The sequence below is a fragment of the Triturus cristatus genome, chromosome 11 (genome assembly GCF_964204655.1).
Source record: "Triturus cristatus chromosome 11, aTriCri1.1, whole genome shotgun sequence".
Taxonomy (NCBI): domain Eukaryota; kingdom Metazoa; phylum Chordata; class Amphibia; order Caudata; family Salamandridae; genus Triturus; species Triturus cristatus.
In genome coordinates this window covers 1,044,408,797-1,044,423,234 of record NC_140594.1, presented here as the reverse complement: position 1 = coordinate 1,044,423,234, position 14,438 = coordinate 1,044,408,797, and the positions used below count along the sequence as shown (strand labels likewise).

The window sequence follows — 14,438 nt, the reverse complement described above, 5'->3', positions numbered from 1 at the left end:
GGCTGTATGCAAATACTGAATGCATAAATACATTCACACTAGAATTATTACAAATTATGTGAGGTCCAGAAAGTCTTCTTAAGTAAGACAGAGCAAGGGTAGAAGTTATACCCGTTTTCAATGTGCCTATGAAATGCAATAAAAAGGTTCGCAATTGCTCCTAATCCTTTGCAGAGGGAATGCAATTTACAAACACTGGCTGGTCTTCTTCTTTTAGGTAGGTTAATTGATTAGACAGAATTTCATCTGCCTCTTCTGTAGCATTTAAAGTCGCATTTTATACAAACTATCAATATTAATTAACCATTAATCTCACACATTTGGAATAACAGCTCTATGTAACCACTCTGTAGACAGTGAACCGTCTTGTGTAGTGCTAGGTTAGTATGTACATGGCTTCTGTTGGAAAGCTTAATTTACAAATAAATACCAATAACCTGAATGTGCACCAATGAGCACCTCATTCAACTTATATAGGGAAGCTTCTTCCCCATCCTTGGTCCCATTTATAAGAGTGCTGTCCCAAATATTGATGATCCTGACTTGTTCTTTCTCCCATCAGCTTGTACACCGTCCAGCTGTGTGTCAGGTAGGTACACCCTATATGAACCCCAATAAATACCACACTATAGTTACATCACAAACCAACTGCTTTGAAAATTAAACATTATGTCATTTTCAAGCCACAGACAACAAAGATGCTCAACACATGTATTCCTTTGGTTTCTGTCAGTTTGTAAACAAAGCTCCTTACGATCTCAACTTGTTTTTGCAAACTCTCTCAACTGGTACTCTCACATTCTCTGGTTCATACACGCTTTCGAATGTAGGAGTTCAAATGTGATTCTGTATGTGGGAAATAGTGTATTGTCCTAGATGCACTTTATACTTGTGTTAAATAATTCAAATCACACAAAAATACCAAGCATTTTTCATACATTTACAATTAAGAAAAAAACATTTGGTGCTATTGATTTTACACACCTTCTTGTTGATTGACGGGTTCATAAGACAAAACATATTCTTCTTGACCACCTGTCGGAAAGTTAAAATACAGATGAGAAAAGAGAACAACAAATGAAATTAAAGGCGAACTTGTATGATCATGAGTGCTACAAATCTCACAGATGTGGATGATCATTGATAGGAAAGCTAGTGCTGCAAATTTTCAGCAATTTCCAGCAACCCTGACTATTTGCCAGGGCACACAGGCCATTTGGCCAAACCAGTTGGCAACATGAAACATTTCAAATGCAGCGTACAACACCCTTATGCTCTGATTTCATATATATGCAGGGATCTGTGATGAGTAAGTATGATTAGCAACATATCTGGGTAACTTGCTTACTGCAGGGTTGGCTTTCACCTTAGCAGGGGAATTGTTAACATTTCATATATCAGCTTCGTCCCTTAAAACTAGGGAAACTAAAAGCAAGGGATGTGAATAAACCAAGACAGCAATTTATGAATAAAGTTCTAAAAACACAATACGAGGCCCGTCTTAAGATACAGCATGCATTCGCACTGAGTGGATGATATAGCAATTTAAAAAAACACTAAATAACTTGGGAAGAAATAAAAAGGAATAAGCATAAACATAAAACATATTTATATGGCAATAAGAAGATAAAGTACATTCTACCACTTAACCCCTTCGGTGCTCATGACGGAACGGTTCCGTCATGAGCCACGGTTGAGCTGTGCTCATGACGGAACCGTTCCGTCATGACTACGCCCGCGCAAGATTCCGTCAGCACAGCGGCGGAATTTACGCAGCATGGAAGGGGTTAAACAAGAAACACATTGTTTAGTTGCCCTTCATTGTTCAGGATTATGTTGCCACAACAATTAAGATTTTGGATAGCTGGCGTACTACAGGTCTCTTCCAAATACAGGGTGAGGAGAACCTTTTGCCGCTGCAGACACTAAATGTAAACAACCCCCTCTGGACCTACCGGATGGGAGAATCAAAGTTCGTGTCCTTTTGGTTTAAGAGCATAACAGGGTTTAATGTCTGCTAACAGCTGGTGTGCGAACCCAAGTACATGGTGTAGGTGAGATCAATCAAGCATTCGGTTCAAGTCCCTTCTTCTGTACAGGGAAATAGTTTGTTACAGCCCAAAATGGCACTAAAGAGCTGAAACTTCTGTACCTCTGCCAGAAGATCTTTGGTGACTGTAGGAGGCAGACGAGGTCTTTATGGTTGAGCTGATGGAGATGAAATGCATAGTCGTGAAGAATCAGTTAGATTGAAACGTTTTACAGTCAGGAATGGGAAGCAGTTTTGATGTATAACTGGTTTGACTGGTCTGAAGGAGGAATTAAAGGAAGAGGAGGCACAAACAGGAAATTCTGGACTTAAGGCGGTCAAATGGCTCAAAGGACTATTTCGGATGCATGATAACTGGTCACCGTGCCCACCCTATGAGCATTAAGAGCAAGGGGACTTGGTCAGGAGACCTGCAGGTGAAACATACATTACTGATACCACGGATGCTGCAGATGAGGTGCGGGTTCAGTTAATGTGGCGGCAGCACATAAGTTAGGGTGCCAGACACCAAGTGCATAACAAGGGAGCTATAAGAAAATCAAGGCCTGAGTGTGCCACCCCAAGAAAATCAAGAACTTGAGGTTTTGCACGACAACATACAGGTGAAAAGTGAACCCCGATAACGGCGGCTGTTGCAAGGAAGGCTTTAGAGTAGTGACCATGGTAACAGCATGTGGGCCCTCCTCTGACACCAGACAAGTGGCAGGAGCCAGGGTCTGATGGAGTACAACCAGTGAGCCCCAACAGAGTGCACAAAACGCAAAGATCTGATAAGTAAGGTTCCCAGTGCCTCTCCGATCAGGTGAAATGAGAAGCCTGAGCAACAGCAGCAGAGGCGCACACACTATTAATGGGTAACAGGCTGAGTTCAAAACAGAGGACTTATTTGGGGATGGGAAGGGTGCTGGGTCGTTGGTGGAGTAAAGGAAAAGGTGCCTCACCCATTAGAGGAATTCTGGGGTTCTAAGACTGGAGTGGAGTAACCCGGGGAGAAGACTGGGATTCAGAACAAGGTCATAGATTCTTCTTGAATATGCCCAGGGGAGCAGAGATTGTGAGAGGCAGTGGGGCAAAACAGAACCAAGGAGTGAGACAGTAGACCATAAAATGACCATAAGACTGGGGAGCAGTGATGCCCAACCAATAGTGGGCAGAAGCTAAATAACAGACAGAGTTCAACACAGAAGGTCAGTAATTGGGTGGGGGTGGCTGAAGCTCATCTCCCATGATCAGGCCACTTCTGGCTGAAGCAATCCACTGGGCCTGTGCCAAAGAGGGCATCTGGAATAGAAACGTCTGTCTCCCATCAGAGGCTTAAGGGCGTGCAGCCACAAAAACATGAGAGAGAACAACATGAACTGAGGTCTGTACTGAAAAGGCAGCAAACAACCAAGCTGTGAAGGCAAGACACTACGGTGGTAGGAAACAGTCACTGACAATCTCTACACGCAATCCGACTCAACCACCGGAGTACAATAAAGAGCCACTGGCTCTAGGGACCCGTAACTGAAGAACAACCACAGAAGCAATAATAAACAAGACGGCAGGTCCATAGTCAAACAGACCAGTGAACTAGGAGACAGATTCTCGAACTGTACTCATCCTAGCCATTTAGACAGGTGTTTACCTTCTCCTAATAGAACAAGGAGCACTGCTGTCATGAACGTATGAATATATGCAGAGTTACAAGAGCAAAACAAGAAGGCAAAAAAAGAGCTGCTAAAGCAGGGAGCTCCAAAAAGAAAGAGGGGTCTTTAAATCAGCAGACGCAGAATATTGACGACAAAAACGTCCATGAAGGACAAGACCCCAAAAGCACCGAAACTGTGAAAAGCTCGATGCAGCATTTATTCATAGACATTACGCTGGGAATCAGCACCATTAGAGAGGGACTGATGCAAAACTAGGAGAAATCAACAAGGGTATCTCTGACTTAGGCTCAGGGGAATACAATTGACTAACACACATCGAGTCAATAAAAATGCAGGGCCCTTCTCTCCTTGAAGTGCAAAACAGGACTTTACAAAAGAAGCAGAAAGATCTTGAATGTTTGTCTCCCTGAAACCAGTATTCGCCTGAATATTGGTCTTGCTTGAACAATATCATTATTTCCACACAAAAAGGAGGAGGGGGGGGGGCTATGAAACAAAGGGTAGAAATAACACAAAATATGTATAGAACCTGTGGCATGTTGAAACTTGTATCTGAAGTGATAGAACATATGGGTGTGCCAGCTAGTCCAACAAAACCTCAGCTCCTCCAGACATTCAGCCCTGGGTACACTACTTTGAACCAAAGTAACACAATTATTACGGAGGCACACAGTAATTAAGGTTATCTAGAACACTCCAGAAGCTACACTACAGAAGATGAAAGCTTTCAAACCAGTGACATATTTTATCAGAGCACAGGGTGTAAAATAAAGGTGGGAACATCCATTACAAATTATGAATGTGGTGAGAGAAGCAGTGGTCAATCACACCTCTTAACAAAGGCCCCTAAGATGCTGGGGCTGGAGAGGAACACTCTGCCCTCTGAGAAGAAAGAGAGGAAGGCCCCACCATAGAGGTACCAGAATGGCAGATAGTGAGAGGTGGTTATGCAATCGGATGCCAGATTAGGAGGACATTCTGCCAGGAGAAAAGCAGGAATTGAACAATTGTAAGCAGCCATCACCAGATTGCCAGACAACTATCTGGATTATAGCAAGGACTGAGGGGGATGGCTCAGAGATAAGAAGGTCTGCATATGGCATAACCATCCTAAACTGGTGTCATCGTTGAGCTGTAAGGCCAGGAGCGTTGCTGGGGTGCTCGGGTGGGGACCAGTATTGGAGATCAATTCAACTGAATACAGGAAATGAAATGAATGGCTGAATGCAAACGTCATTCACTTCAACATCTTGCAACAGTAGAGGTTTCAACACCTTAATGGAGCAATTACATAAAAAGATAGAAGGATAATCACTCAATGCCCTAAGTTAGTATTTAGATGGCTCTCCTCAGGTATAACCCCTAAAGGATGAGAGGGGAGAGATGACCAGAAGCAGTCGGGAAGATGTCACTATGGAATCATGGCAGCACGAAGGACAAACAAGACATAAGCAAAGTTCACTGCACATGGCGTGCAGAGGCGATGGCAATTAGGAGACAGTCTTGATCATCAGTAGTCGTCGTGAACAACTCTGTATTGCCTCAAAAGGTATGTACATAAGAAATGGTAACACTAACTTCAAGTCCCATTGCAACATGGCAAACAGAGTCGGTGGAAACATGAGGCAGACCTTTGATAAAATGTATCACAACAGATGACTTAAACAGAGGTGGTTGATAAGGTAATCACAAAAAGGCCTAAAGGGCTGACAGATAACCCTTAATTTTGCACACTGCAAGGCCTTGCTGGGCAACAGATAAAACACCACCACATCCAAATGTTTGGCCTGCAAAGGGATGGTGTTGCGAGCACCACACCAGGCCAGCATCTTCACTCTGTAACTCTAAGTAGATGGGACTTCCTTGAAGGTGTCATGCTGCAAAGATAACAAAGAATACTGTGGCCTTCAGATCAAATGCAATCAGCTGCCTCCACTCAATCTTCATGCATGGAGGTGGTAGGTTAACTGTTACAAATTGCAGCAGTGTAAAGATCAACCCGTACAATCAAATCCCATCCACAGTGTGTGGCCAGTATCAGTCAATTCTAGTGGTAATTACCGAGAATAATGTTTTATACTCAACCGAAGCACTCCAAATTAACAAAATAGACTAGAAAAATACAAAAAGTACTACAAAATGTATTACAATGTTTTTATTATCAATTCTATACAAAACACAATTTAAAATATAGAGGTCGATGAAGTTACAAGTATAGTACAGAGAGACGACATTCAACCATTGTGCCAATAAGAGAGATTCAGCCACAATGTAGCAGCGATGTACCAATGTTGGGATCAACAGCCGGACATGTTTCAAGTAAACCGGCTTACTTGAAACAAGTCCGGCTCTTAATCTGGACATCTGTGATATTTCCGAGCTAGCACCTGTGGCTGCCAGTGCAGAAAATCAAAATTGGAAGTAATGACGTTTTTGATACGATTATTGGAAATAAGGGACCATCATATATACAGAATTTATTTTGCACATCGGTTGCTTCTCTGCCAGTTTTTAGATGATGACCATGTTATGTACCATAATAAGCTCTGAGGAATTCTAGTAGATGAAACACGTGTTGGCTGTGTATTCTGATCGGACACTACATAGGAAAAGACCAATTTTGTTTTATTCTGTCTTCAATTGTCTATCTTAACTGTTTAAACTTTTCTAAAATTTAATAAGCTTGGTACATTGCTACTACATTGTGGCTGAATCTATCAGATCGGCACAATGGTTCAATGCCTTCTCTCTATTCCATACTTGTAACATCGGTGATCTATAAATATTAAATTGTGTTCGTCTGCATAATCGATAATGAATAAACTGTACTAAATGATTTAGGACTTTTTGTAATTTCCTGGTCGATTTGTTTATTTGGAGTGCTGCGGATGAGTATAAAACATGGAGGTGTAGGCTGTTGAGACTTGGGTGCAGGACCCTCACCTGTTTCTCCGAGTAATATCTGAATTAATCTACACCACCAGTTATTACTTGGGATGCATCCCAATCCATGGTTCTTTGCCCACCATGCCATATCAGACAGGACCCAGCCACATGCAAATCATCATTGTTTGAGCTCCAATAGGATTAGTTCACCCTGAACTGTCAGGTCAGGTCCTCATCTGAATTGGAACACAAGCAAGTGGGGACTGGTTTCAGCCTATTTGGACCATGTCAGTATGGTGCAGCATGGTTCCAGAGGCACAGTGAGCATAGCACCCACTTCTGGACATACATGTCATAGTAGGGGTTTTGCAATGAGTAATACAAAAAAAGTGATAGGATGTAAGACAAGCGGTCCTCCCGAAGTGGTAGTCATATCAGTGGACTAATGCTCACTATCCGGAGCTACAGGTACCATACTCTATTGGCCCAGTTTGGGTCTATCCACATGACTTGGGCCTGGTTGTTCTCAACTTTCCTTAGAACTCGAGGCTAGAAAGGCAGTGGCCAGAACGTATAAAGTAGGCTTGTGGCCCATTGCTGCCAGAAACCTCCTCTTAGCGCTTGCATGGAGTGAACTCCAGAGCACAGTAGTTTTGATATTGCATATTCTCATCAGTGGAGAATATTTCTACACAGAGTATTGCCCCATTGATTGAAGATGCCCCTTTGCCATCTTGGGGTGGATATGCCACTCATTTAAAAAAAAAAAAAAATCTTTTTATTGAACATCAAAGAAAAGAAAGGTCATGTTATACAAGTGATCATTTCCACATTCCAGGGCACAGTGTCTTTTACAGGCTGTCGCACTGTGTATTATATTAACTTATTTACTACGATGTCACATTTCGTTGGCTTCAGAGCATTAATTGTTCGTCAGGATATGCCACTCTTGATTCACCAGCCTAGGTCTACTATGCTCATCTGCTCTGGGAATCAGCAGCCCTTCCAGATGGTGGATTACCAGAAGGATGTTTTGCGTTTCAAGCCCCTTCCATAGATGGAGGGTCTCCTGCACAGAACCAAACTCTAGCCCACGTGTTACAGTACCACATGTGGGTCGTGATAACATGATACCTGCACAAACCTCTCCTTTGTAGATGGTAGAAAGGCTTTCAAGGCAAGATTAATCATTCAAAGCTCCAAAGGTTGCTGTTGAACTGGATCTCTGTCAGATAATAAAGCCATGTTATCCCTACCTAACCCTGGCGGACCCTCTCTCCCACCTTAGCAGTGAAGAGTCTATCAAAACTGTGAAATCTTGGTGAAAAAAGGACAGTGGTATGCCACATGGTAAGCTGGAGTCTGACTGCTACTAATTAATTTCCTAAGAATTCTCCTGTGAGATCTGAATAGTCAGAGAAGCAGCCCTGAAGCCACTGAAACCTGAGATTATACTCCATTTCCAACCACGGAAGATAGGCTGTGACTACCGCATCACTTTTGTGAACACCAGAGAGGCTGAGTTAAGGTCAAAGGGAAGCACATCAAAGAAAGTGTTTCTGGCCTACGTTGAACCTCAGGTAAAGTCTCCATTATATGAAAATACAATATATGGAAATCTGTGACTGCAAGTCCAAGGACACTATCCAGTCTTCTGGGGACAGAGCAGGGAGGATCTTAGCCAGTGTGAGCATTTTTAATTTGTCCTTCTTTAGAAAGGCATTCAAAGGTTGGAGGTCATAAAAGGTCCGAAGTCCCAGTCCTTTTTCGGGACATGGAAGCGCATGAACAGCATCCCCTACCTTTCTCCGACTCCAGTACCTGTTCAATGGCTTCCTTAGAAAGTAAAATATTTGCCTCCAGCATCAGGATTATCAACGCTCCTCTGAAATTTGTTCTAGCATGGGAGGTATATGGAATGGGGAGGAAATGATGGGTATGGCATACCCCCTTTGAAAACTGCAAAAAAACATTTGCCTGCCTTAATGGATCTCCAGCCAAGAAGGAAATGTTGAATCCTCCCTTCCACCAGTCTGACATGAGCTGCTGAGGATAAACTAAAACGGCTTGGCACTAGTTGCAGCAGAGGGAGGAGAAACTGGAGGACTGTTGAACCAGCTGATCTGTGTGGCATTTGCCAGTGCCACATCCACGATTCTGAAAGGACTTTACTACTGGTTGCGAAGGCTGACATTGTATAATGGCTATCCCACTGGAATATCTTCTGAATTTCCTTAATTTGGGTGGGGGGTATTGTTTTGCTGGTGGAGAGGAAATCGGTACAGGCCTGGGATATGGGTTCGAAGGGGACCAACAGTCCTACAGAAGGACCCACCAGTGGTAATCTAACTTGAGGCCACTGAGGTTCATTGGGCCTGAAGGCACACCAAAGGGAGCCCAAAGCACATCAAAGATTTGCAGAATGGCCTCTTAGAAGGCCTCAATCTCCTGCGTGTTTGACAACAGCACAGGGAACTCACGCAGCATCTCTGACCAACTGAGGAATCAGTACTCTGCCCAGTGCCCTTGAGGGAATGAGACTTGACACCTCTATCCTTTCTCTTTGGAGTCAGAGTGTCTGGAGGAAGTCAAGTTTTGCTTTGCTTTTTTATACTTGCGACTTGGACTTACCTGAAGATTTTGATGAGGAAGTTCAACATTCACAGAAATTGTCCTTTGATAGGGTACGTCACCCAGTATGAAGACCATGACTTCTAGTGTTTGGAGATACAACTTGGCCTCACAGTCTCAAATCACCTTCGGGTGCATTTATCACATGATTCTGGATGGTGCACACAGCCCAGATACCTAAGGCACACCTTGAGCGTGTCCGTGATCAACATCTGATTGCTACAGTCAAAACACAGCTTGAAACATGTGGCTTTTGGTGGAAACATCATTCCCTAGCACCAGAGTTATTTTTTTGTTGTTGTTGGAAGACTGACAAGAACGGAGCAGAGCTCCAGGTTCACACCGCGAGTGGCAGCAAGAAAAGGAAATTAAATCAGTGTGCAGTGGTGACGCTTATTTGCGGCTCCCTTCTGTCACTTCTGGGGAGGTATGCAGTCAGCGCAGATTCACACAATGCTACCTGTCGACACAGTCGAGCATAGATACAATATTCAGTCTGGGCCTGGGTTATATGCGAAGGTAAGGAATCTGCCAAAAGTGGTATCCATTATCCACCTGTTTTGAATAGCAAGAGTCAAATATGAAGGAATAACGCTGGCACTAATATAATTAAGCACATGAGGTCTTCAGTGCTTGTACTATTTATAACATGTGCAAAGTCATGAGAAGTGTAATGAGGAGCTAGTTTCATAGCTCACAGTAACCAGTAAATTTCAGTGTTCTTTGGAGCATAACTACAATGTTCCTTCAATGGAAGTTTTTGTGTGTGCAATATTGTTTTTCAGAAGAGAAATAACTAATTTTGTTATCGAATCATTACATTATTCAATTTAAGGGTCGATTGTTTATGTAGAGTAGAAAGAGGAGAGGGAAATAAAGAGCATCTAAGTGGTATGTTTAATTGGAAAAGAACGTCACTACAACGCTATCTTGGTCTCCACGTGATTCACAGCAGGATTTAATTTACTGAAGAAACAAACAGATGTCTATAATACTCGCAGGTACGCACTGGTGGCTTTGAATATGTGCACTTTTTAAGCAAACACCTCAAAATGCATGTCATGCAAACACATTTAAAGAAATGTTCTTTCATTCTCGTATTCATGCCAGAGGAAGAACAATTGCGCCCAATTAACAACAGCACAGCATGACAGGCTAGATAACCATCAAGGAAATGAAATTATAAATGAAGAAGCCAGGCAAGCATAACCTGAAGCTAAAACAAACATGTGTCAAACAAACACGAAAAAAATGAACTCAGAACAAAAGATGAAAAAAATAAAAACTCGGATCATGAACCATGTAATACAACTGTACAGGAAGATAAGCATTTAAGTGACTGGACCTTGTGAACATCCATACTCATCTGTGATCAATATTACTTTCGTGTTAGACAGCAGGAAGGAAACAAAATTAAAGAAGTCATTTTAATTCAAAGAAGCAAATATCATGTCAACAAAACTGTATTTTTCACTTCAATAGGACAACATTTTAATAGAAGTGCTGCAACTGAGTTGCCGATTCGGAATTCTTAAAAAATAAAAATACAAAGCTAAAATGAGGTGAAGCATCTTCAGCCACTGTGACCTCTGTATTGTTGTATGAACCTGATGCTTGTTTTAATAAAAAGAATTATTAAAAAAAAAAATTGAGGTGAAGCGCCATCCTCTTCATTGGGTTCACTGGGTTATGTATGCATTGCACAGGCAAGACATCTTCCAACTTGAACATTTGCATTAACTCAATGGTAGGTTTGACGTAAGCTGCTCTACTGACAATCAACCGACAATATCATACCCGACTTACAAACTACATAAATATTTTCTCCTTATATACCACACCAAAAAAAACAACATTACACTGTATTCCTCATTACGCGCCGATACAAATGGGTAGTTCATGGTGTTGCCAATTAATTATACATTTAATGACCAGTTATGAGTCGGGAATCGACATGGGGGCCTGAATTTGACAGCAGACCTCCATACCAGCATTCAAAACGTGTCTTCATAATGCACAAACAGTGGCACATTATGAATATAACATCAGAAGCCTATGCTCCTGTAGGCTACCTGCACCTTTTCACGTCTACAGCCTGCACAAATGGTCAGCTTACTACAGTGGTGCTGAAATAGTTTCCAGAGTAAGGGTGTAACCTGGTGTTGGCTAACTAGAATTCAACTCCTCCCCCCTCAACATTGCTATGATACTGAATAAGCAACAGTACAGATGGAGTGGGCAAAACCCAAAGGCACATTTTATAGCAATGGGCTCTACATAAGTACCTAAATATAAAGGAACAAGTTCTGATTAATTCTGGTCAATATTACAAAGCACATGTTCCATTAAAACGGTAAGCTAAGGAATCACCACAAATAGCACCAATAAGAGGCTACGTTAGTGTCCTACTTATGATAGAGACAGGCCTTTATTGTTCTTGAAAGGTTATGATGGTCTTATGGGGACCTTATGAATTTATTAGACTTAGAAAGTTAGCATAATTCACAAAAGTTTCGGCAAATATCATACGGACGGATTACTAGGTTTCATTATTTGGTCTAAGGTTAATACAAAGTAAGAATGGTTCTTCAATATAATGATTTACTGAAATAAATAAATTTGTATGATAATATTAGCAGCATGAATCTCAGGAGGGAATTGTTATATAAATGATTTTAAAATATTATTTAAGGATGACATGGTCTGTGAAGAAGTTTAAAAAAATATTTTGTAGATTCTGCTTGACTGTTTTAAAGCGCGTATGTACCTATGTAAAGCGAGAAAATAGTGTGTCTTGTTGTTACAGTACCACTGTAGCCTTAATGATACCTAGTGTCACTAATAGCTGTGGTCTTAATAATGGCCTGCTAGCTATAAAAGCCAGAGTCATTCAGAAGAACTCAGATTTATTCATAGTTTGCTCCCTATAATAATCAAATGATAAAGTGGGCAGCTTATGATACCACTGAAGAGTTGCACTTTAAGATATCCAGGTTCATAACAAGTGCTGATTTGAATAATGACTTGGAGATCTACCAATGCTAAGCCTAAGAGTTTTCTAGATTTAATCATTTATTTTAGCTCCTGCAATAGACCATTGGGAGCTGGTTAGCAAATTCAATTCCTCATAAGCAGACAAAAGCGCCTGCTATAGGCCCACTCATGACCATGGATGTTGGCTCCTACACTTTGTATTTAACAAGTGATTGTCATTCCTTTTGGAACTGCTTGGCAATTAATCCCAAGCTTATAGGTTAAACATGCCTTCCACACAGGCCCAACAATACGTGAGCAAATGATCAGTACCACAGATAAAACTCTGTCAGTATAGCACCACATTGCATTAAACCTGCCTATAAAGTAATCAACACACTTATTTGAGGGTTTGTGGATGTATTGCTTTCTACTGCGAAAGTAAAATGTGGAGGAATCTGCAGTAGTCAATCCCACACATCGGGGGATGATGTCGGTGTTACGGAGTGTGGTTAGCCGTGCAAGTCTGAAAACGCTCACAAAGTTGTAAGTTTGTGGGCATGCACTAACTATAATCTGACTCTTTTTCACCCTGGATATGATCAAGATGGGAAGGGGAACAGATTACCCACAGATTTATTTGGGGTGTACGGGTAGGGATTCCATGAGTAGTGCAACCCCCGCCCCCATAAAAAACATGCTTTTGCACTCTACACTCCATTTCCACTATGTGTAGTTTTGTGCACTGAATGTACAGAATGAATGAAACCTCGTGAGAGGACACATGACATTCCTGCGATAGTTACAGTTTTGTAAGTTTATTACTAGGAATGTTTGCGAATACCCAAAAGTAGTACATCAGAAATTGTACGCAGGTGAACTTTTATCGTTGCAGAATTTGTATTATTTTCGTGAATAGGGCCCATTGTGTCAAATTTTTTTCACTCTACTCAAAATCTTTGCTCCAATCACTGTTGAATATTGAGAGGCAGAAGTCCGTAATAGTACTTGCAATGCTGAAGAGGTTTTTTGAAATATTTGAAAACATTAGAAAGGGTGATTGAAAAAGATTTGCACATCGATCGGTTATAGGAAACTTGTCAAATGCTTTCTGCTTTTTTCATATAGAAACTAGCAAGAGCCAAAGGTTCAGGTTACTAAGCATTTTATTTAAACACAGATTTGCAAGAAGAGGTATAAGCATACATTTGTAAATTAAATTGTGCTGTGGCTTAATCATGCCTAATTCTTTTAACACACACAAAAGGCTGTAAAGTAAAGCAGTTAAATGTGATCTGTACCTCCCAGTCTCCTGCTAAAATGTCTATGGGCCATCTGGGTATGTGGCAGCACCTGCCAGATTTCCAATTCCAGTTATCTTGGCACTGCCCACGCACATTTTGGGAGGCAGGAGTACATGTTTTGATTGGACAGGAGTTGTGTGCTTCAAAAATACTTGCCCTTAAAACAGCTGTGGTCTTTTTGTTTATTTATGCAGCTACCTAAGCTTGAACTTTCAGGAGAATTCACAGTGCATTGGAATGCTATTAAAGTGTCTTAGATAACTAGATAATTTATGTTATTTTTGTCTGGCCGCAGCATTGATGGGAGGAGGGCAGTTAATAACATACATGGATTTTGAGGTCGGGCTTTTCAGTGCAACTGCCACCTGACTTTTCAACCTTCACCAATATTATTCTACAGTTTTTTGCTCCCACACAAATACATATCCATCCCAATGCTATTTACTTGTTATGCTTCACACTACCATACATCATCCGTTTAAAGCTAGACCTTGGCTTTATCATTACTTGTTTTGATTAGTTACCGCATGTAGGCAGAAACCGAGTAACACAGCCAATAAGTTAATTCATGGCAACCACGTTAATACATTTGATAAAAATAGAATATTGGAAATTGGTTTATTTTCATAAGTATGTGACACAGACCCATATCCTTTAAAAGCAAGGAAACTGAAACACATTTGAAGTCCTTGAATGCAATTACTTCTCTGATGGAAGACTGGTCGATTTTTTTCTTGTCACAAAAAGGGGTTTTATTTAAGAGTAGCATGCAAAGACAAATGAAAGATAGCGGACTGGACCACCATACTGTGGCAATGCTATAAAGCAGTATTCACCAAAGTAGGTATTTACCTATGAGAGAGAAGCCTCAGCTGAAGCCATATGAATGTTTGGATTTTCACCTTTCACAAAGCTTCCCCCAGTTCACTGTTGCTTTTACTC

At 41.3% G+C, this 14,438-nt stretch overlaps 1 protein-coding gene across 16 annotated transcripts in view; it reads right to left on the bottom strand.

The window, feature by feature from the left end:
• The window catches only part of DLG1 (discs large MAGUK scaffold protein 1), a 1,320,486-nt gene that overhangs the window by 115,488 nt on the left and 1,190,560 nt on the right, over positions 1-14,438 (bottom strand). For 11 of the 16 annotated variants that reach the window (XM_085635286.1, XM_085635289.1, XM_085635285.1 and 8 more), the window contains one exon: positions 985-1,035. In XM_085635286.1, the coding sequence (XP_085491412.1) occupies positions 985-1,035 (51 nt within the window). Of the gene's footprint in view, positions 1-984; positions 1,036-10,564; positions 10,601-14,438 lie in introns of all 16 variants that reach the window. The other 5 variants (XM_085635299.1, XM_085635290.1, XM_085635298.1 and 2 more) reach the window with 1 other exon arrangement.